This window comes from Gymnodraco acuticeps, unplaced genomic scaffold (assembly GCF_902827175.1).
Source record: "Gymnodraco acuticeps unplaced genomic scaffold, fGymAcu1.1, whole genome shotgun sequence".
Classification (NCBI taxonomy): domain Eukaryota; kingdom Metazoa; phylum Chordata; class Actinopteri; order Perciformes; family Bathydraconidae; genus Gymnodraco; species Gymnodraco acuticeps.
The window spans coordinates 2,043,745-2,064,420 of NW_022991187.1; the positions used below are offsets into that span (position 1 = coordinate 2,043,745).

Consider the following 20,676-nt stretch of genomic DNA (forward strand, 5'->3'; position numbering starts at 1 on the left):
CACAAAAAATATTCTATATTACAATAGGTTAAGCTACCCAAGTAGTGTAGGAAAACGTCATTTTGATCTCTGTCTGTAAACACAGTAAGATTGACATTAAAGTTGACTTTGACTATAAAGTCATTCAAAGAAACCCCAACTTTACCAAGTGCAACATTGAAGTGATGAACACATTAATCCACCAATCATTTCAATACAATCGTTTAAAATATATGGTGCTGAAATGGGCTGTTCTGCATAATAAGTACTTCAACTTGTGATACTTTAAGTATATCTTGATGCTTTTACTTTCCAGGACTTGTACTTGTAGCTGAGTATTTTTACACTGTAGCATTGCTACTTTTATCTAAGTAAATAATCTTCTTCCACCTCTGCTAGATATACAATATAGAGTAATTAACACATGTGGAGGCTATTCAGACAAATGTAGTGTTCGCTCCAGTAAAGACAGTGTGTCTGAATTGGGAAACATCTTTTCCCAAATCATCATCTTACTCTTTCAAAGTAAAACCATTGCTTTATACAGCTTCTATATATCAGATGCTTGTTATTTGCATCTTCTTGGGAAAATGACCTTCATATTTCAATCAATGTAAATGGAACACTGACATTCAAACTCTATAGTATCATCAGTCGTGAAAATGAGCTCTAAATCAGCAGTTTTAGTTTTCTTCTGCCACATAATGAACATGGTGCTGCTGCTTTATTAAAATAACAACACAGAGGACTCTCCAGGACAAAAGTGCTAATGTTTTTAACTCAAAACATTTGTTCTGCTCCCATCTGAATGAACACTAAATGCCTCTGTATGCAGAACTGCTGTCCCTGTGTTTAATGACCCGCATGAAACATTCATGCACTACAATCCAATGTCAAATCTGAGCCGTTTCACATGAATAATTAACGACGGCCAACTGGAGATGTGATGCTGCGTAGCTCTCCCAGTAGAGTAAGAAAGTGACAGGTCTCCGTTACATAACAATGCAGAAGAAAACGGCACATGGAAACACCCGAGGCTTTTATTTGACATTCACAAGTAACACACACACAAAACAAAAAGTACTGTTCTCGCTGCGGTCGAGTCCCTCTCCCTAACCATTATTGTGTTATGTGGCTTGACAAAGGGCCCTTACTGAGGGGCACACTGGAGCCGGCGTTGATGGGTGTTTGAGTGCTACTCTAGACTGTAAGAGAGCAGAGTGTGTGTAAGTGAGTGTGTGTAAGTGCAGTGGACGATGTGAGCGTACACCTGAGGAGCTGACAAGAGGTCTCTTTCACTTGGAGCTGATAACGAAAGGAAAAACCAGAAGCAGCTCCAAGATATAAACGTGAAGGGAAAGGGGTTTGAAGTATAAACATCTCTTAAGAAGAAGTGTGTGCTGGCAGCATCAAGAGTTCAGTTCACGATGTGTGAGAGCAGCTTACTGAAAAATCACAAAACTGTGCACAGTAAAAACTTGACTAGTACAACTTTTAATCCAGCCACATCCAGACAGCTTTACAAATGTGGCTGTAAAAACATTCAAGAAGAAAATTACAATAAGTGAAAGAAAGGTGTCACGTTAATCATGAGAGCCGGTTAACACACGTCAGAGCACGCTGTCGGTGGTCACAGAACAGTCATCAGCTCTTCACAACTCGATGAGCTACACCAATGAAAACTGTGACTCAGCCTCCATTTCCCAATGATCACTGAATCATCTCCACCTCCAGGCTGAAGGCGACATGAGATCAAATAAATAACTGACTCATTGAGTCAACCAAGAAAGGTCGACCCACTTCAGTGAGTCATTAACACTTATTACATGTGCTTACAATCCACTGATTAACACAAGATAAAAAGACGTGTTTGGTCATGAGCTTCTAATAAAGGAATCTGACATCTTTGTGCTGTAGAGATCATTTACTGATCTGCTATTCTGAGTGCTTTCAGTGAACAGAGGAACTCCCCTGTCTGACATCAGTGTGAGTTGGCGGACGGGTGTGTGTTTACGTGCTGATTGGTTGCCAGGCCAGCGCTCCAAACTGTCCCCCCACCCAGCAGATAAACGCTCCCATGGCTGACACCACCGTCACGGCGAGGCTGGCCTTCAGCACAGCGCGGGGGGTGCGGGTGAAGCGGGGGGGGGGCCACCCAGGCCAACATGGCCACAGTCACGGTCAGGGTGAACAAAATGGAGACGGCGGTGTTTATAGCCACTATCTGGCCAAACTTGGCGAAAGGCACAATGACGCAGAAGAAGAGAGGGACTGTGGAGATCACCGTGGTGACGGCGCTGGACACTATGGCAACGCCCACATGGTTGACTGCCTCCAGGGTCCGCCTCTGCCTCTCGACCCCCGGCTCCTGCAGAGAAAACACAGATTAAAGTACAAGCAGCCAGCGGGGGAGAAAGTATTCAGATCCTTTAATGAAGTGAAAGTACTCATATAACACCGTAAAAAGAAAAGTACAAACCCTGCATTGGAAATGTTACTGAAGTCAAAGTAAATAACTTTAATCAGCAAAATGTAGTTGAAGTATTAAAACAAAAAAGTACCCAATGGAAGAAAAAAAAATAGTTCACAGTAAAATAGTAAGTTACCTAAATTGTCATAGATGATAATTCATTATCTCTCAATGACTAGATTTAATGACAAAGCTGACAGTTGGCTGGTTTCATTTATAATGTTTTTTTCTTTTCATAAATGTCGATGTTTTTTTGCAAAAATCTTAATTTGTAACTAAATATGTAAAATAAATGTAGTGACCTAAAAAGTACAATATTACCCTTTGAAATGCAGTTGAGTTGAAGTATAAAGCGGCATGAACAGATAATACTCAAGTACAGGTACCTGATCATTGTAATAAAGTACAGGTACAGGAGTAAATGTACTTATTTAATTTCCACCACTGGAAGCGGCTCCTTTTTCTTAATGCGCCTCCAGGATGCTTCTTGCCTTTTTTGTGAACAGACCTTTAACTAATTGCTGAATTGAAAGTACTCTCCCATACCGAGTTATGCCCAGGCGTGGAGGTCATGGTCTCCCCAGCCAGCAGGTACCCCTCCACCAGGTGCAGGCAGTAATCCACGGAAGATCCCACGAGTATGGAGAGAGAAATGGCCTCGACCGCTCCCATCTCCCAGCCCAGCCAATACATGATGGCCACCACCAGACAGATCACTCCTGAGCGAGGACAGACTCTCAGAATTACACATATGATGCAGACCCAGGCCTAGATGTTTCATTTTAAAACCCGTTCCTGAGTGTCTTAACAATTTTCTTTTTCTATACGGTTTTAAGTACCTAAGGTCCTCAACGGCAGGTATTAAAAGATAAGGGAAGTGGCTTTTATCCACTACACTTCCAACATTTTAACCTAACTTTTAAAGCAACATTTCCCTTTATTTTGATATATCTTTAAATTTTTACATGTAAAATATATCTATTAATTGTATTATACTGTTTTATTTCATACTATGTCTTTTTTACTTTTATTGAGTGGGTTATCTGTTTTCAACTTTTGTTTTATTTTATTGTATTTATACTTTAATTTACCTTTTCGTATGCCATGGAGTAATATGTAAACATGCTGCATTTGTGCTAAAAGGTTTTAACATTTGACTTTGTATTACTTTACTGTTTGTCTTATCATATGTGCCAAGTTGTTAAACCACTGTGAGCTGCATCCTGTGTGTAAAGTGCTTTACAAATAAACCTTTATTATCATTGAATATACAACTTCTCATCCCTCACCGACAATGGTTACGAGCACTGGGAGCAGCAGCAGAGGATGTGCAGTGAACACGGACACAGCGGCAACACAGATGACCAGAGACAGCAGCAGACTCCAGAGGGCGCTCTCCACTCCTACACACAATATTATCAGAGTTTCGTTAACAGATTCAATCTTAAAGGTCCCCTATTATACTGTTTTTCATCAATATATTATAGCTCTCAGATATATACAAACATGTCTCTGAAGTGTTTGGCTCCAAACACCAAATAGATCATTGCAGCATTACCCATAATCCCCTCTGTTTCAGCCCTGTTTCCAAAGTGCTGATTCTCTGTCTGTTACTTTAGATGAAAATAAGGAGCCCCTCCCCACGCCCCTCTGAGAGAGATTTGGTTAGAAAGAACACAATGGTGCTCTAGGAGGAGATTCAGGTGATAAGGGGGGGGGGGGGGGGTTACCTTGGTTGCTGATTGGCTAATGGTTACCAAGCCAACAAATCGTTATGACATCATAAAGTGGCCAAAATCTGATCAGCTCATTTTCAGACAGGTTTTTATAGAAATGGGTCAGGACAAAAAGAGAGAGAATCTTTGTTCCTGAAACTTTCAGAATCTCTTTACACAGAGGGGACACATATTGATGTAGAAGAGACATGAACAAGTGTATTTTGCATAATAGGTGACCTTTAAATCTTAAGTTTGCAGAACAGAAACACGTATTTTTGTCACTCGCCTATGATTTCCATGAAGATCTGCTTCCAGTGCTCGCAGGTCTGGAAACCCCGTTGCAGAGCGGAGGATTGTGGGAGAGAGGCGAGCTGCTCCTGGATAAAGTTCTCCCACTGAAGGAAGTCGGAGTAGGTCTGAAAGGAGGATTTGCCCTTGTATGTGGTCTGGGGAGAGAGGTCGAGTTAAAGGCATGAAAGTGAAATTCAAATGTGATGCAGGAACATGAAAAGCTGGAGATGAAGAGACTCACGGACTCAAAGGCCATGGACAGCCAGCGGACCTTTCCTCCGTGCAGCCCCACCGCCCCGTGGGAGAGCTGCCCCGGGAGCAGGTTGGGCTGCGGGAGGGAGAGACACTCAGGGTGGAGCAGAGGCAGGACAGAAGACAGCTTGTTACCTGAGGGGGACAGGACATTACACATTGTCAAGAATGTTGTGTAATAGTTTACCAGGATTTTGCTTTGGATTTGAGTGTTTTTACAGCAAGTTTACCAAGTTAAGTCTTTCATACATTGCAGCTTGAGCTATAAAGTGTCTAAAATAAAGTTTAAGGGTTTATTTGACTGATTATTTCACAATTATTTTATATCATTATCATTTCTTAATTCATTTCTTTTTTATTTGGTTTTATAAAATCCCCGTGAGATTGCAGAAGTTTACACTTTTTTCTAAGCTATAGTCCAAAAGCCCAAAATATTCAATTTCCTATTAAAAATCATTAAGAAAACCAGCGAATATGAATATCTGAGGAGTGGGAAGCAGTGCATGAAGTGCCCTTTTGCTCAAAAAAGGTATAACGGTAAACGGGACTGATCCTTTTTTAATGAAATGTGTGTGTGTGTGTGTGTGTGTGGGTGTGTGTGTGGGTGTGTTACCTGAAGGTAAACACTGCGCTCCTCCAGGCTTCACGAGTTGTGTGTTTGCACTTATAGCTTTACAGATTTTGCAAAGATGCTCCATTTCCTGGAACACATCGAAGTCTGGATCCAATATGATGCTGCCCTTTGAAGAGATTTAAACACCACGTCAGCCACATGAGACTATTCATACATCTATCTCTGATTTATTTCTGTTGATTATTAAGATGCACAAGTGTGAGCCTCACCATATCTCCGATCACGTGGTTGTCCCTGTGCTCGGTCCGGTTGACTCCCAGGATGCCGAACACAACGAACACCATGGCCCCGGTGTCCACTAGAGGACGCACCGCCGGGCGGCCACATGCCCCCCCACTGCAAGGGTTGAAACCAAACGTTTTGGATGACTTCATCTTGGCAGCAGACGAGGGATCTTTGAAAATAGAACCAGAGGGAAAATCTCTCAACAGGCATCTAGTTATACGGTGTAAAAATATCTCTATAGCTGCAATTCTGTGGGAAAATCCTCCCGTGGGTTGAGAAAGTGCCACTTTCAGAAGCAATGTTTGAAAGAAGATGTGTATATCACTCTATTATTAAGGGAAAAAAATACATTTCAGCAGTGTGACACATGCTCTAAGAAGGTAGCTTTCTTGGAGGACTGATGATGCTTTCTGAGACTTGCTTGCTCACCGCTGGGAAAAGGAAGATAAAAGGATCCCTGTGTGGGTCCATCAGGCCCAAAACTGATGCCACAGCCGGGCGGGTTGACACACACTCGGCTGGGATGAGGTCTCAGGTGGTGCTGCGCGAAGTACAATCTCCTGAGATAGGAAAAGCAGAGCTGAAAATATACCTCAACAGCACAACAATGTACAGATACATTTTTCTGCAGAGCAATGTCAACTTCGGCACACAACACATCTATTTAAAGGGTCCGACATGTAGCTCAGTTGGTAGACGAAGTGAGGCTTGGTCCCCATGCAGAGGACCCAGGTTTGAATCCAGCCTGGGACCATTTGCTGCGTGTCATCCCCTCTGACTCCCACTCGCAATACGTTCACTTAGATCACATGTGTCAAACTCAAGGCCCGGGGGCCAAATCAGGCCCTTGGTGGATTTAATTTCGGCCCGCAGGATAATTTTTAATTACTATTAGATCTGGCCCGCCGGTATATTGCACGCACACCTTCACTTCATCCTGAGGGTCTCCTCAGCTCAGAGCCTGACTCCAAACAATGATGACCTTGCACCCAAGATGAGATGCCAAGTATCTGCTTGAACTAGCATCACAGAGCAGCAACCTGAGTTTAATGGATGTTTCCTTCTGCACTTTGTTTCTTGAGACAACAGGGAGTGTTTGTTTTGTTCTTTGAGGGGAATTGTTTTTTTGAAGCTGTTGTTGGCCTGTGGAGAAATGTAATCATAAGAAATGACTCTGCAGATAGAGCCATAAGAAATGAATGCAACTGATTATTTAATGTTTAATGCTGTTTTTATAGGCAATCATTTAAGCTTTGTTAGTTCCAGGTTGAATATGTGCAATAAGTTCATTTCAATAAGTTTTGCAATGAACATTGAACCAGTCCGGCCCTCGACTAGAACCAATTTTTTATTTGGCCCACTATGTATTTGAGTTTGACACCGCTGACTTAGATAAAGGCACTTGTTGCCCAAATACAAATAACTAACTAACTTTTCAAAACTACTACAATTCAAAAGTCATTACAGCTCATCTATTTATACTTAGATGTCTTTCCTTGGAGTTTTCACCTGCTGCTCTGCTGCACAGACGTTGCCACATAAAAGGAAAACTCTGGGCTCCAGCCGTGCCGGGATTCACACGAGGTGGATGTGATCATCCAGCTGGGGTACGGGTGGTACACATGGGAAACACACACTGTCATTCTGCTGGTGTAATTGCCGCGGGGCTGATTATAAGCCTATTCAGATGAAACAAGATTAGTTATAAGCCGCTTTAGAGGCACATATGGCAGCACGGAGACATTATGGTACAACTCATTACATTTTTGCTCTCTCACCTGAAATGATGACACCTGTTCATGCTCTGTGCTGCACAGTTTCCACGGGGAGGGGGTGCTGGTGTTGAGGGAGAAGCGGTAAAGGGTTGCAGAGGAGACGTGGTCCAACTTTGATATGAACACTGTGAGTAAAAAGTCTAAACAACAGAACAAAGTAAAACATTTCAGAATAATGAGAGAGGTTTGAAATAAAGAGGAAGTGGATGTTTGTGAACCATGTATTATTCATACCTGTTTGGTTGGTGTTTGAATTTGGTTTTACTGAGGTCCGATGAGCATTGGAGGTGGATGTGCTCGGGTGCTGCTGATGTGTGGAGAACTTAAATGCTGAGGAGGAAGTGTGTGTGTACAGAGGATGGGGCTTTTCCATGAACACACCTGCAGGACACAGCGTGCACACAGGATTATTAGATATGCAAAAGGACCATTTGTATATTAATTACTAAGCCCCTGTTATCTTGAGGAAATAGTTATTTTTCTAACATGCCTGCAGGTGAACAAAGAGTAAAAAGACAAAAAGTCCCGATGGATTAAAGTAAATGGGTTCACACAGTTCATAAAAACATGCCATTTTTCAAAACCCTTATTGTCATATGCACTATAGCAGTGCTTCTCAAAGTGTGGTCCGCGGACTACTGGTGGTCCGTGAGCGCCCCCTAGTGGTCCGTGAGTATATTGGTAAAATTTCACATTTGAAATAAATAAATAAATTTAAGTTTTCCGCACTCTCGCGGGAATATCTCCACAATGGAGCGAGGTTAAGTTTCACTACTGATTGCATGATATAGCCCAGATAAACACCTTCATCACACATGTGGCCACTTGTTTGTACCATTTTCAGGCGATTTGTAAAAAACGATGTGTTTTGGGATATTTGTGGAGTTAGGTGGTCCTTGGTATGAAAAAGTTTGAGAAACACTGCACTATAGCTACAGCATAATTGTGGCAATGAACATGTCCCAAGCTCCACCATCAGTGGAACATACCATGAACAGTACTTAAGACCTAAAAATAAATAAGAAGGTAAGTTAGTGCAATAAAAAAATCGTGCAAATGTGAGATTGTTTCTGTAGAAGTGTTTCAAATATTAAAGTTTCAGACATCTGGATAAATGAGACTTGGATTATTACCAGTTGTGTGAGAATATTTATTTGGGATATTTTGCTATGGTTCTGCTGTTGTTAGACATGGCACTCATTTACTTACATCTACCAAAACTAGTCAAATGTATTGTATTCTTTGTCGACTGTGGAGGCACGTCAGACAAACCAAGCCTTCTTGTAAGATTGAAGGTAACAGAAAGTGAGTCATTGATGTACAAATGGTCACTTTATGGGTGAAGTATCCCTTTACCTGAGGAGCAGGACAGTCTCACCTGAGCACATGGGGCAGGAGATACCCTGCCCGCTGAGGTTGCTCCTCAGAGCCAGCAGAGTCTGGAGGTTTGTGTCCCGGCGGAAGAGGAGCGGGGCGTGAGTGGCCGGCCTCAGGAAACAGCAGCAGCCGGCAGATAAGAGCAGAACCAGGAGGAAGACACCTGGGCGACAGGAGGACAAAGAGAGATGATAGCAGAGTGGAGGGTCTGATGGCGCAGATAGAGCAGCTGTGAGACCGATCAGGAGCAACGATCAATTACAGTCACTCCGTAAAAGAGGGAGGATGAATGCTGGGGGAGAGGTGTTTGCTCTTCCTCTGGCAGACTCCATCGCCTCAGGCTGGACAAGAAAGGGCTGGAGGTCTGTTTGTGTTCACGCCTTTCATTTTAATGTGAAAATAAGTGTTCATGTCTTTAGGTTCTATGTATCTTTTAGCACTTATTTGTTCTGTGTTTTATCAATTTTTTGCGCTACATTGCTTGGATGCTTTTCATACAATAGCAATAAAGATATTGACTTGATGAGCTGAGGTAACTTTCTGGGCTGACAATACCTGAGAAAACGGAACAAATACAACTCCCTGATATTTTCTAGTTTTCTTTAGAATATATTGCCTTGTCAAAAAAGTGAGTCCTGAGTTTTCCTAATCCTTTCTCAGCAGAAACCTCCACTTCAGTAACACTGTCTGTGTTCTGAAGGTGTTTACAAAGGGCTGTGTTAACATATCAATTACAGTCTTGTTTATGGAGCATTTTATCACATAAAACATGCAGAAAATAAGATAATTTTTACGTCTGCTGAAAGTATTTTATGACTTATAATATATAATATATATTACATTTAATTTAGCTGATGCTTGTATCCAAAGCCTCTTACAATAAGTGTGATAAAGACACACACTCAGAACAGCCAGAATCCTGCAGGTACATTAGCTTTAAATAAGCCATGCCCATAATGATTCTCAATTTAACTAACTCTTTCAACTACTACCACTTAGTTTTGTTATTTACGTGCCTAGGTGCAACGTCTGCAACCAAAGTGTTCAGTGTGTGAAGACTTTCAGCAGTCCTGATTGGTCTCCATTGATATTTTTTGGAGCGAGACCATGGAAAACATACAGGATATCAAACCTCACCTAGAACGGCTTTCCGTCGCTCCACAACTGGCTCTGCCACTAAGTGCTTCAGGGCCCATCGGAGGTTAGTGCTCACCACGCCCACATGCTGCTGCCCCGGAGCAAACGGAGGTGTCTCCACCGACAGGGACAGAATGGATGCATCACCATCTGTGTCACAGGAGCCTGGCCCGAGACAAAGACAGAAGACTTTGAGGTGCTTTGACAGAAGTGTTTTACAACCACTCATTCCCTTTCCCATCCCCCATGATTGTCTCAGTGCTCGAAGATAATAATCTCACCTGGCTCCACCGACAGAAGTGCCACATCATCATCCTCATCTGACAAAGGACTGTGGCTCGCTGACAGTCCTGAAAACAGCTTCCAGCTTCAGAGGGGAGGAGGCGGTTTAGAGGAGACACAGCTGCAGAGAGTACACTGTGTTCTCACACAGCATGCACAAATAATGTCTAACACCAAAGTTAAAGGTCACCTATTATGCAAAACCCACTTGTTCATGTCTCTTCTACATCAACATGTGTCCCCTCTGTGTAAAGAGATTCTGAAAGTTTCAGGAACAAAGATTCTCTCTCTTTTTGTCCTGATCCATTTATATAAAAACCTGTCTGAAAATGAGCTGATCAGATTTTGGCTGCTTTATGATGTCATAACGATTTGTTGGCTTGTGTAACCATTAGCCAATCAGCAACCAAGGTAACCCCCCCCCCACCTTATCACCTGAATCTCCTCCTAGAGCACCATTGAGTTCTTTTTAACCAAATCTCTCTCAGAGGGGCGTGGGGAGGGGCTCCTTATTTTCATCTAAAGTAACAGACAGAGAATCAGCACTTTGGAAACAGGGCTGAAACAGAGGGGATTATGGGTAATGCTGCAATGATCTGTTTGGTGTTTCGAGCCAAACACTTCAGAGACATGTTTATATATATCTGAGACCTATGATATGTTGATGAAAAACAGTATAATAGGGGACCTTTAAGGGAGCAACATCTCACCAATTCAACCAGGCGTGTTCCTGAGGCTCCACAACCTCAGTCCAGATGCACAGGGCGGCGGGCATCAGGGCGGAGACCCAGAGCCAGCAGCAGCTCACAATGAGGGCCATGAATAAGCCGAAGTCATGCACGGCCGGGATCTAAGTGTCAGTTAAACGAAGAGCAGTGTAAAGGACCTTGAAACATTTAATTTGTGCTTATCGTGTGAAAATGCCTGTCTGCTGAGAGAGGCAGTTCTGTTCATCCATAGCAGGGGAGTCATTTATACTCCCTGTACTGATCCTATTAACGTCCGGGCTTCTCCTCTAGAATACCTGAGAGAAAGTGTTGGCAGCGTAGGCAGCGGCGGTAGTGAAGGAGGTGAGGAAAGTAGCGCGGCCGGCTGTTTTAATTGTGTAGATCATTCTCTGCAGCGGCTGACGCAGATGGGAAGCCTGTCGGAAGGTGCTGATGAACACGAATACATCATCCACCCCTGAGCAACAAGAGAAAAGAAAAGCCTTGTGACATTTCATCCGTAATGTACCGAAAAAGAAAAAAAAACGATGTCAATGTTTAAAGCAATAGATTGACATTTTGAAAAACTATTTTTTTAACTTTTTAGCTTATAAAATTAAACTCTCATGTTTAAAGATGTATAGTCTTCGCACTTCACAAATATAGAACTATTCCTTAACCCTCCTATTGTCTTGGTCAAATTTGACCGGTCCTGTTTTAACTGCTATTACATTAATACAAAAAACAAACTACAAATATTGTATCAGACTTCTGGTATACATGAAAAACTGCAGTAAATATACAAAGAATCGACACTGAACATGTATTGCGTGTGCCAGGTGTGATTCACATGGGGGGAGAACACATCTAGAGTGTGTGTGTGTGTGTGTGTGTATGTGTGTGTGTGTGTGTGTGTGTGTGTGTGTGTGTGTGTGTGTGTGTGTGTGTGTGTGTGTGTGGCCTAGCATTACTATACTTGTGGGGACCTAAATCTGTTTACACAGTCACGTGTGGGGACTCGCCTCCCTTATGGGGACAAATTGGAGGTCCCCATGAGGGGAATCATTAATTTTAGGGTGAAGACTTGGTTAGGTTAAGGGTTAGGGTAAGGTTAAGGGTAAGGGTAAGGGTAAGGGTTAGGCATGTGTTGGTTACGGTTATGGTTAGGATAAGTCTCCAGGAAATGCATGTAAGTCAATGTAATGTCCCCTGAAGTGATGTATACATGGTATGTGTGTGTGTGTGTGTGTGTGTGCGTGTGTGTGTGTGTGTGTGTGTGTGTGTGTGTGTGTGTGTGTGTGTGTGTGTGTGTGGGAGTTTGTGTGTGTGTTTTATCTGATCAGGATGGTTACTAATTCCTTTTCTTTATGGTGGTCATTTTTGACCGGGAACACCATGGTGTTACAAAGTTGACTAAATCATCCAAAATTCAATGAAAGTGGTGATCAGCAATTTTATATGTTCAAATGTCTACTGTGAAGGATATCATAAAGCTTTAATGCAATTGATTGAATGTAAAACAAAAAAGTTATGATTGATGAAAGTAGTAAAGCGGTCAGATTTGACCCGAAGACAACAGGAGGGTTAGGACCCTATTACACTTTCTGGGGTTTTCTCTTTCCTGCAGTGTTATATATGTTTTATGCATGTAAAGGGTCTGCCAAGGCTAAAGTCCCTCCAGAGGGAGTTTCTCTCCCAGACAGAGGGGGAAAAGAGGTGCTGCAGCACAGGCAGTATGAGCAAAGAAAAAAATAAATATGAGAGCTTTTTGAACATTAAAGCATGTTATCGTGTCACAGTAGAGCAGGGGTGTCAAACTCAAGGCCCGGGGGTCAAATCTGGCCCGCGACTTCATTTTCTGTGGCCCCACAAGAGCTTGCAAAGAATATAATATGTTTGTTATACGGTACATGGCGATTTACAGAAGCACGTTGCCCATAAACTACATGTCTCACAATGCATCTCAAATTTGACTTTTTTTCTTCTAAATATGCCTTTTTTCTCAGAATTGACTTTTTTTTCAAAATGTTACTTTTATTATTTATTTTGCTTTTCTTTTGAAATCATTTTGTGACATTCTCACTGAAGAGACTTGCAATTATTTGCCCTAGACTTCTGCTTTAAGACGTAGTTAATTCTGAAGTTATTACCCTATCTGATAATAATCCAATGCAGAGGCAATCATGTCATATAAAACATTATTTTATATATATTAAATATTTATATATGTATATTTATATAGTCTTAAAGTTACAACCAGCCCTTTGAGTGCAACCATAATGTGAATGTGGCCCGTGATGAAATTGAGTTTGACACCCCTGCAGTAGAGGCACTAAATAGCAGAATAGGGTCTGTTTAAATAATAAAATAACTAGTGTTTCTTTTTTCCCTTACCAATCCCAATAATAACAAAAGCTGCAACTCCATTGAGAATGCCCAGGTACCTCACGCCAAAAACAACATGGTACAAGAAAAGAGCCATTAGGCAGCTCAGTCCAATGCTGGCGAGTCCAAAGAAAGTCAGAAACACTACAGAGAAAAGAAGGAGCTTGTTAACATTCATATGATATCAAAGGACCAAAAAAAAGGAAACATGAATGAAAGTGGATTAAAGAGCAGGTCCTACTGTACCAGAAAAGGAGGTGAGGACATAGACGAGCACAGTAATGCAGGCTCCACTGATGACAGCCAGCATCATGTCGTTGTGAAAGGTGTGTCTCACCTCATCATCAAACAGCTCCGTGCCCCCGTACAGCACCTTCACCTGGCTGGGGCAGCAGATACAAAATAACATCACATTTTGTTTCTTATTTACAAACATTTCTTATGGTTTTAATTTTCCTTTACATGATCTTCAATGCATTTCAAGTAGAAAGGGTGCATGTTGTGAATTAAATTTAGGAGCCGGAGCTGCAATGAGGTAACTTAACGCGATTTAACGTGTAAGGATAACACGTTTTTTCTGTTTCATATACGGCAGGGGTGTCAAACTCAAGGCCCGGGGGCCAAATCCGGCCCGTGACTTCATTTTCTGTGGCCCCACAAGAGCTTGCAAAGAATATAATATGTTTATTATACGGTTACATTGCGATTTACAGAAGCATGTTGCCCATAAACTACATGTCCTACAATGCATCTCAAATTTGACTTTTTTTCCAAAGTGTTACTTTTTTTTCAAAATGTCACAAATGATTTTGACTTTTTTTCCAGAATGTGGCTTTTCTTTTTAAACAATTTTGTGACATTCTCACTGAACAGACTTCTGCTTTCAGACCTAGTTATTACCCTATCTGATAATAGTCCAATACAGAGGAAATCATGTAATATATAATACATTATTTTATATTTATTAAATATTTATATATGTATTTTTATATAGTCTTAAAGTCACAACCGGCCCTTTAAGTGCAACCATAATGTGAATGTGGCCCGAGATGAAATTGAGTTTCACACCCCTGACAAAGTATGGGAGCCTACTCTTTTGTGTTGGGAAAGACTTAAAAAATATCTCAGTACATCTCCAGCATTCCCCGCTTCACCCACATGTATGCCCCCTTTCTTTTTACTAATAATTAACGTTCAAACACAAGAAAGTGGATTTGTTTATATTCTACCAGAAAACCTCAACTGTAGGTCACAAAGGGCAGATTTAATAAAAATATAACTCGAATGAATTTTTTTTTGTAACCATTTATTACAAATGTGTTGTAAAAGTGACTGAAAGGCAGCGAAATGAACCCTGAAAGGATGGATGATGTACTATGATTCCCTCCTGACCTGGTAGACTGCTTGGCCAGGATGTCTGCGTACTGAACCACAAAGTCTTTGAAGCGTGACCTCTGCTCGTGAGCTCGGTCCTGCAGGGAGTAGAAGGAGGGGAGAGGAGCCCCGAAGTGGATCTCACTGCGTAAGAGAGAGGAGGAGAGACGCTCAGGAGACAGACTCTCATCCACGTACCAGTAGAACTGTGGGTGGGTGATGGCCAGACTCAGAGACCCTGGGAATACAAACACAGGATATGTTAGGACGACTTTTTACTTTTTTTATTACTGCTGAATTTTATTCCATATATGATTCCATTTGATTCCATTCTATTTATATGTAAACACTGCTATATTTGACGATATATTTTACTATATTTTAGATAGATAGTTCTCTATCTATGTTTTTTATTTTATTTTTTACTTTTATGTATGCACCACGACATCAAGTCAAATGCCTTGTGCATGTCAACCTAGAAAGAAGTAGAAAGTACAGGTATTTTAAAATGTAAGAAGTAAAAGTAAAAGGTCGTCAGAAAAACAAGTAGTGGAGTAAAGTACTGATACCAGAAACATGTACTTAAGTACAGTAACGAAGTATTTGTACTCCACTACTTCCCACCTCTGATGTAGAGAGATAAAGACCACCTACCTGGTAATAAACCTGATTCTGATATATATTTCTTCACACTTGAAATCTGTTAAATTGGACCCACCTTGAACATCAGCAAGATCAGGGCCCATGCCATCGTAGTAGATCTTGCCTCCTCTCTCACTGGGGTACAGGTAGGACAGGAGGGAGCTGGGGGGGGCGCAGTAGGTGGGTCCCAGTGGCAGATCCCTCAGCATCTCCAGAGGCTTCCAGCAGAACTGATGAAACTGAGGGTGCTGCATGAGCAGGCGCTCCACATGGTGAATGGTCTGCAGGCGTTCAGGAGTGAAGATGTTCAGGTCTCCCTCCCCTTGAGCCACAAACACCAGCTCTATCCTCCACTGGGCCTGGCTCTGCAGGTAGTAATTGGGAGCAAACCTGCGCCTCCTGATGAGAGTCATATTTCCATCCTGTGATCTCTCCGCCTCCTCCTCGGCTGTTTGATTTGAGTCTTTGTGCTTCCCCGTTTCATCCTGACCCATATCAAGCACTGTGCTTGTATCTGTGCTCACAGCGGATACTCTCCTCTGATCATCTGCTGCCTGTGAAAGCGCTTTTTGAGGAGCGGGGGACCTGATGCCCTCATTATCCGTCCTGTTGAACACTTCCTGCCCCCTCAGCCTCTCCAGCAGGAGCTCCATCAGGGCCTCCGACTCGCTGTCCTCTACGTCTCGCCTACGTCTGTCCCATGACCCCAGCTGAGTCTTTACAGCGATGGCGAGGGCGTCGAAGCGCTCTGCAGAGAAGTGGCTGTGAACCTCAAAGGCACTGTAGGACAGGTCTATGTCCAGAGGAGGGCAGTAGAGGAGCATGTAGGCAAACAGGGCACAGGGTAGTGACACAACTACCCCTAAAACCACTCCACTGGCCCAGGGCTTAGTGTACACCCACCCCACTGCCCTCCACAGTCCACACTCCTCCCCAGAGAAGCACCTCCGACCTGCTGCGTGTTCTACTTCTTCCTCCTGCTCCTCCTCCTCCTCATCATCATCTTCCTCGCCTCCCCAGCTGGTCTGAAACAGCAGCGGCTCATCCTCCACATCCATGCTGGCACCTGTCAGGGACACATAACACCACTTTATCCTCACTCACTAAACCAACACCCCCTTTCCATCTTCGGAGGAGAACACATTGGATGTTTGAACTCCAGGATGAAGGACACAAGTGAATGCATCAGACAGAATGAAGGACAAGATAACTTCTAGAAGTTGCACTAAGCGAGCAAGGACGTGAGAATTATGTTTGTCCTCAAGCAGCTGTTGACAAAGGGCTCACATTCGCCGACAATTGAGGAGGGGAGACCTTTTTTTCTCAGAAGGGCTTAGAAGAGAAAATGGCCTGCTTTAGGATGCTGATCACAGTTTGGGGGTGAGACAGGCTAAAAGATGTGATTTACTTCTTCTCTCTGTCAGCGTGTGCAAGCCATTATCACCTGGAGAGGAGCTGCTGGTGGCTTTTACATATCAACAGCCGCCGTGTCTGCGCTGCAGCAAATGAAATCATCTCACATGTCTAATTACCGACAAGAAGAGCGAGTGGTGGATTAAGAGAGGGGTTCTCTCCTGTGACGCGCAGTCTTTGAATAATAGTGTCATTAGGTGACACTACTTTCCCACAAGATACTGCCGTTTGCATTCAAGTGGCAGTGAGCCCACTAACTGCAGACATTTATTTATTCTCCTCAGAGCCGAGGCTTTAAGGTCAGCCAGGTAAGACAGGGAATCTTGATAGCTGCGCCCGGCCCTGGAGTTGAAGTGAAAATCCATCAAAAAAAAAGGAGAACTTACAAACGATAGCATGTAATCGATATTTGTTGGAAAGCAGGGAAGGAAAACTCTTCGGAGACAGACCCTGAAGCTATAAATAAACAAGAGGCTGGTGGATTTATGAGATTTATGTTTGTGCTTTTTCACCAAGACTGACTTTATTTCATAGTAGAGCCAAAGGAAAAATGTGTTTGCGTCTGCTGGAGAAAAATCACCACCAAAGTTCACTACAAATGGAGGAAGTCAACATTGATAACAGCGTTACTTGTATTTCTATACTTTTTGAGATAGACATTGATTACAGAACTTAAACGTGAGCTTTCTTATGTATGCTTATGGAGATGTAAGCTACATTTGAGTTTGTCTGTTAAGATTAACAGCAAACGCTCCACTGTTTAATACACTGCGGAGAAAAAAAATGACTCTCTTGGGCCAATCGTTTTAATTTCCACAACGTTTCTTTTATGAATCGCCATGTCATCTCGCTGCAGAGACAAGGACACCAGTGCACCTTTTAATGGGAGAGCAGCACACCAACATCTGCCCACACACTGCGAATGTCAAATGACAAATCCATTAATGGTGTTGGGAGGTTTGGCACTAAAGTGTGCAAACAGAGAACTAAATATGCCAGCCCAACCAGATCATCTCATTAATTGTGGTCATCACTGTGCTTTGTACGTCTAAAATAACACGGGAATCGTTTTTCTTCAATGTAATCGCCTGTAACTTGGTGGCATCATTTGGTCATCTGCATGCATCATGGGCTGATATTTCAAAATGAGCGTAATTATGTTGTTTTCTGTATTGCTTTCATGAGAGATACTTTTCCTTTTTCGAATGTTTTTCTGCCCAAAACAATTATGTGGCAAAATCAGGGAGAAATATTAGATGTAATTGATGTAATTGCACATTTAGAGTAAATGAAATGGAATACAGCTCTGGTTTAAATACCATTATTGTAATCCTGTTACATTTCATCATCTCTGCCTCTCCAGCTTTGCTTTGATGATGGCGCTCTCACCAACAGAGGATGAGAGGAGGCAAGCAGACGAGAACAGAAATGTGATGAGGAGAGGAAAGAAAAGCCTGGGGAATGACTGTCACGTCCATCAAACAAACAACCATCAGATATCTGCGGAGAGAAATGGTGCTTTTCGGCTGTTTAATATTCAAATGGGAAATCTAATTGAGAGGGCTACAGGCAGATCTCCATTTCTGTGTCAGTCTCCACATCAAACAGGCTGATTAGTGGTGCAGATGTCAAAGTCTGACAGTTTGAGGAACTCATTAGAGACTGATGAGCAGACTTAGTGCCCATTAGACATTAGGGCAGACTGTGTGCAGCATGCTTACTGTGCACCTTGCATGCAGGTACAGTGAAAGGTAACCACAGTGCCTTCAGGACACATGCTTTTCTCTCTTTATGAGTCTTCACATCCAAGAACATTGCCCCTCGTACGATAATTATGAGCGGTGTGCAGCAGAGCCTGCTATGACTAATGTGTTTACAAGCTCCCAAGCTATTTTTCTGCAAAGAACACGAGTACAAAGTCAGTTTAAACCCTGTGCAGGTGTGGATAAAAAAAGAGTGTCATTTGGCATCCTTGGAACAAACGCTGCCTCCCTCGTGGCTCAGTCTATATTAGGGGGCTGTGTTTTTTCGTTGTCTATAATACTGTTTTAAGCTGCGTGAAAGATACATGCACAGAGAGGCCTCAAGTGCATTGCAGCTCATGAGGTGTAAAAAGCTTGTGTGAATCCAAGATGTAAGACTTCATTTTGAACTTTCTGTGTCGCTTTCTCTATTGAATATTTGAACAGAAGTGTTGCCATCTGTACCTGCCTTCTTTTCAGCAGTATGTGAAGTGTTGTGCTGCGCAGGGCTATATGTGTTGAGCCCGTAGGAGCAAAAGAAGGGTGAAACTCCACTGGAGCTGATTTTCTTGTGTGTTTTATCTCCCATAAAAGTGCACATAAGCAGCGTGTCAGCCCTTTTATTCTTCATCTCTGGATTGCATCTGGTATTTGAAGAGGGAGCTCTGAGCAATCTGCGATCCTCACACACTTCACCTGTAATCCTCTCTCTCTCATCCCCGCTTTGCCTCACTCTCCTGCCCCTTTCTCCCCTCCAATGTCTCTGTCTTTTATCTCCGTGTCTCTGCCTTTCCCACAAAAGGTGAAATGTGTAACCTTCATTATTGACGGCAGCTAAAAATAACCCCACCCTCCTCAGTTGTATCTCCTCTCTCATCCAATATGGATATCACATGCTACCTGCACACACATTCAGCAAGGTGTAAACCACCTCATTCATTTCACTAGGTCTGTATGAATATCTCCTCATGCTTGAGTGCTCAGCAGGGTGTTTATAGCGGACGTGCCTTCTATGCACTGGGAATCTGGAGTCTTCAAGACAAACTCTCGAGATCTATTTGCACCAAACAACATTTTTTTTTCATTGTCTACTGAGAAGCATCCTGAGGCTGTACCGTGCTATCTCTCTCACTCTCCTGAATACAATATTGTAAATAAGCTATACTACAGTGATGGTATTTTCTTTTTTTCATAAAGACAAGATATTCAAACACATAGACTAACTTATCTGCTGCAGAGTTAATCTGATGCACGAAGCTTGTACTCCACAGATATGAGGACTTTTCGTTGATTTATTAAAGCTTATTCAATCAATATTTGGATTTTTCCTAGCATTACCTTGATTTCTTTACAGTTTCCCTTCAGCAATTAATATTTGCTATCTGTAAATCAGGCCCAAACAAATGCGTCCCTATTAATGCACATGCTTGCAACACCGAGGATGATCTTACCTGATGAGAAGAGAATTACAGGTGAAGCGTTCAGGCCTGCAGGGTCCACTTGAAATGTGCTGAACTTGTGCTCTGCAATTTCATCTAATCCATGCTCTGGTGTGGAAGAAAAACAAAACTGCTTTATTGTCATAGTTAATAACTCTTGAAGAAAGAGACACACCAAGGGAACCCCAAATGGAAAATGACAGACTAATCCATTCCCATCCCGCCCCCCAAACACACTATAGGAATCCTGTAATCTCGGCAGTTAATAATGTGTTGTTTTCCTCTCCTTTTATGCTCCTCTTTCCTTTCTCTCTCGCTTCTGTGCACTCTCCCCTCCTCTCTTACCCGGTTGTCCAGGCGACAGAGTCAGTGAGAGACATTTCTTCCTAGAAGCTCCTCTCTCTCTCTCTCCCATGGCTTTGTTCAGCTTGCTCTGCTGACTGGCTCACTGGTGGAGGAGAGGCGAGCAGTGGGAAAACCTGCTGTGAATCACTGGAGGACGGCATGACAGCCTGGAGAGGTTTAATAAATCACCCCAAAAGTGCCTTGGGCTTGTTCCACTCAAATGCAGCTGATTTTATGTCACCAAGCTGATGCAGTTGTCACGACACTGCAGATGAGCCCCCCTCCCATGCTGTCAGAGTTGGTATGGTCTAGTCTCAGTTTGTGGGGAGGTGGCATGGGAGGTGGGGTGATCATAATAACTGGCTATACATTTGGGAGACAAAAGTGCAGGCAATTTAAAACAATTACCTAAGAAGAGTATGTTATCTCGGGGTTCATGCATGTTTTGTCTGGTTGGAGATGCAATCTGGCAGCTGTGTGAACAGTTCA

General features: G+C 42.6%; 1 protein-coding gene across 1 annotated transcript; it reads right to left on the reverse strand.

Moving 5' to 3' along the window:
• Window positions 1-1,001: 1,001 nt before the first annotated feature.
• Window positions 1,002-20,373, reverse strand: disp3 (dispatched RND transporter family member 3). The gene is given in 23 exon segments (XM_034238181.1): window positions 1,002-2,127; window positions 2,129-2,347; window positions 2,996-3,168; window positions 3,739-3,852; window positions 4,454-4,613; window positions 4,700-4,845; window positions 5,324-5,450; window positions 5,554-5,738; window positions 5,999-6,129; window positions 7,079-7,248; window positions 7,348-7,484; window positions 7,579-7,725; window positions 8,723-8,884; window positions 9,859-10,023; window positions 10,140-10,225; window positions 10,851-10,990; window positions 11,165-11,325; window positions 13,242-13,376; window positions 13,479-13,615; window positions 14,625-14,844; window positions 15,325-16,314; window positions 19,855-19,950; window positions 20,188-20,373. Coding segments are annotated over 23 exon segments (4,209 nt in total). The 5' UTR covers window positions 20,258-20,373; the 3' UTR covers window positions 1,002-1,989.
• Between the last annotated feature and the right edge of the window lie 303 nt (window positions 20,374-20,676).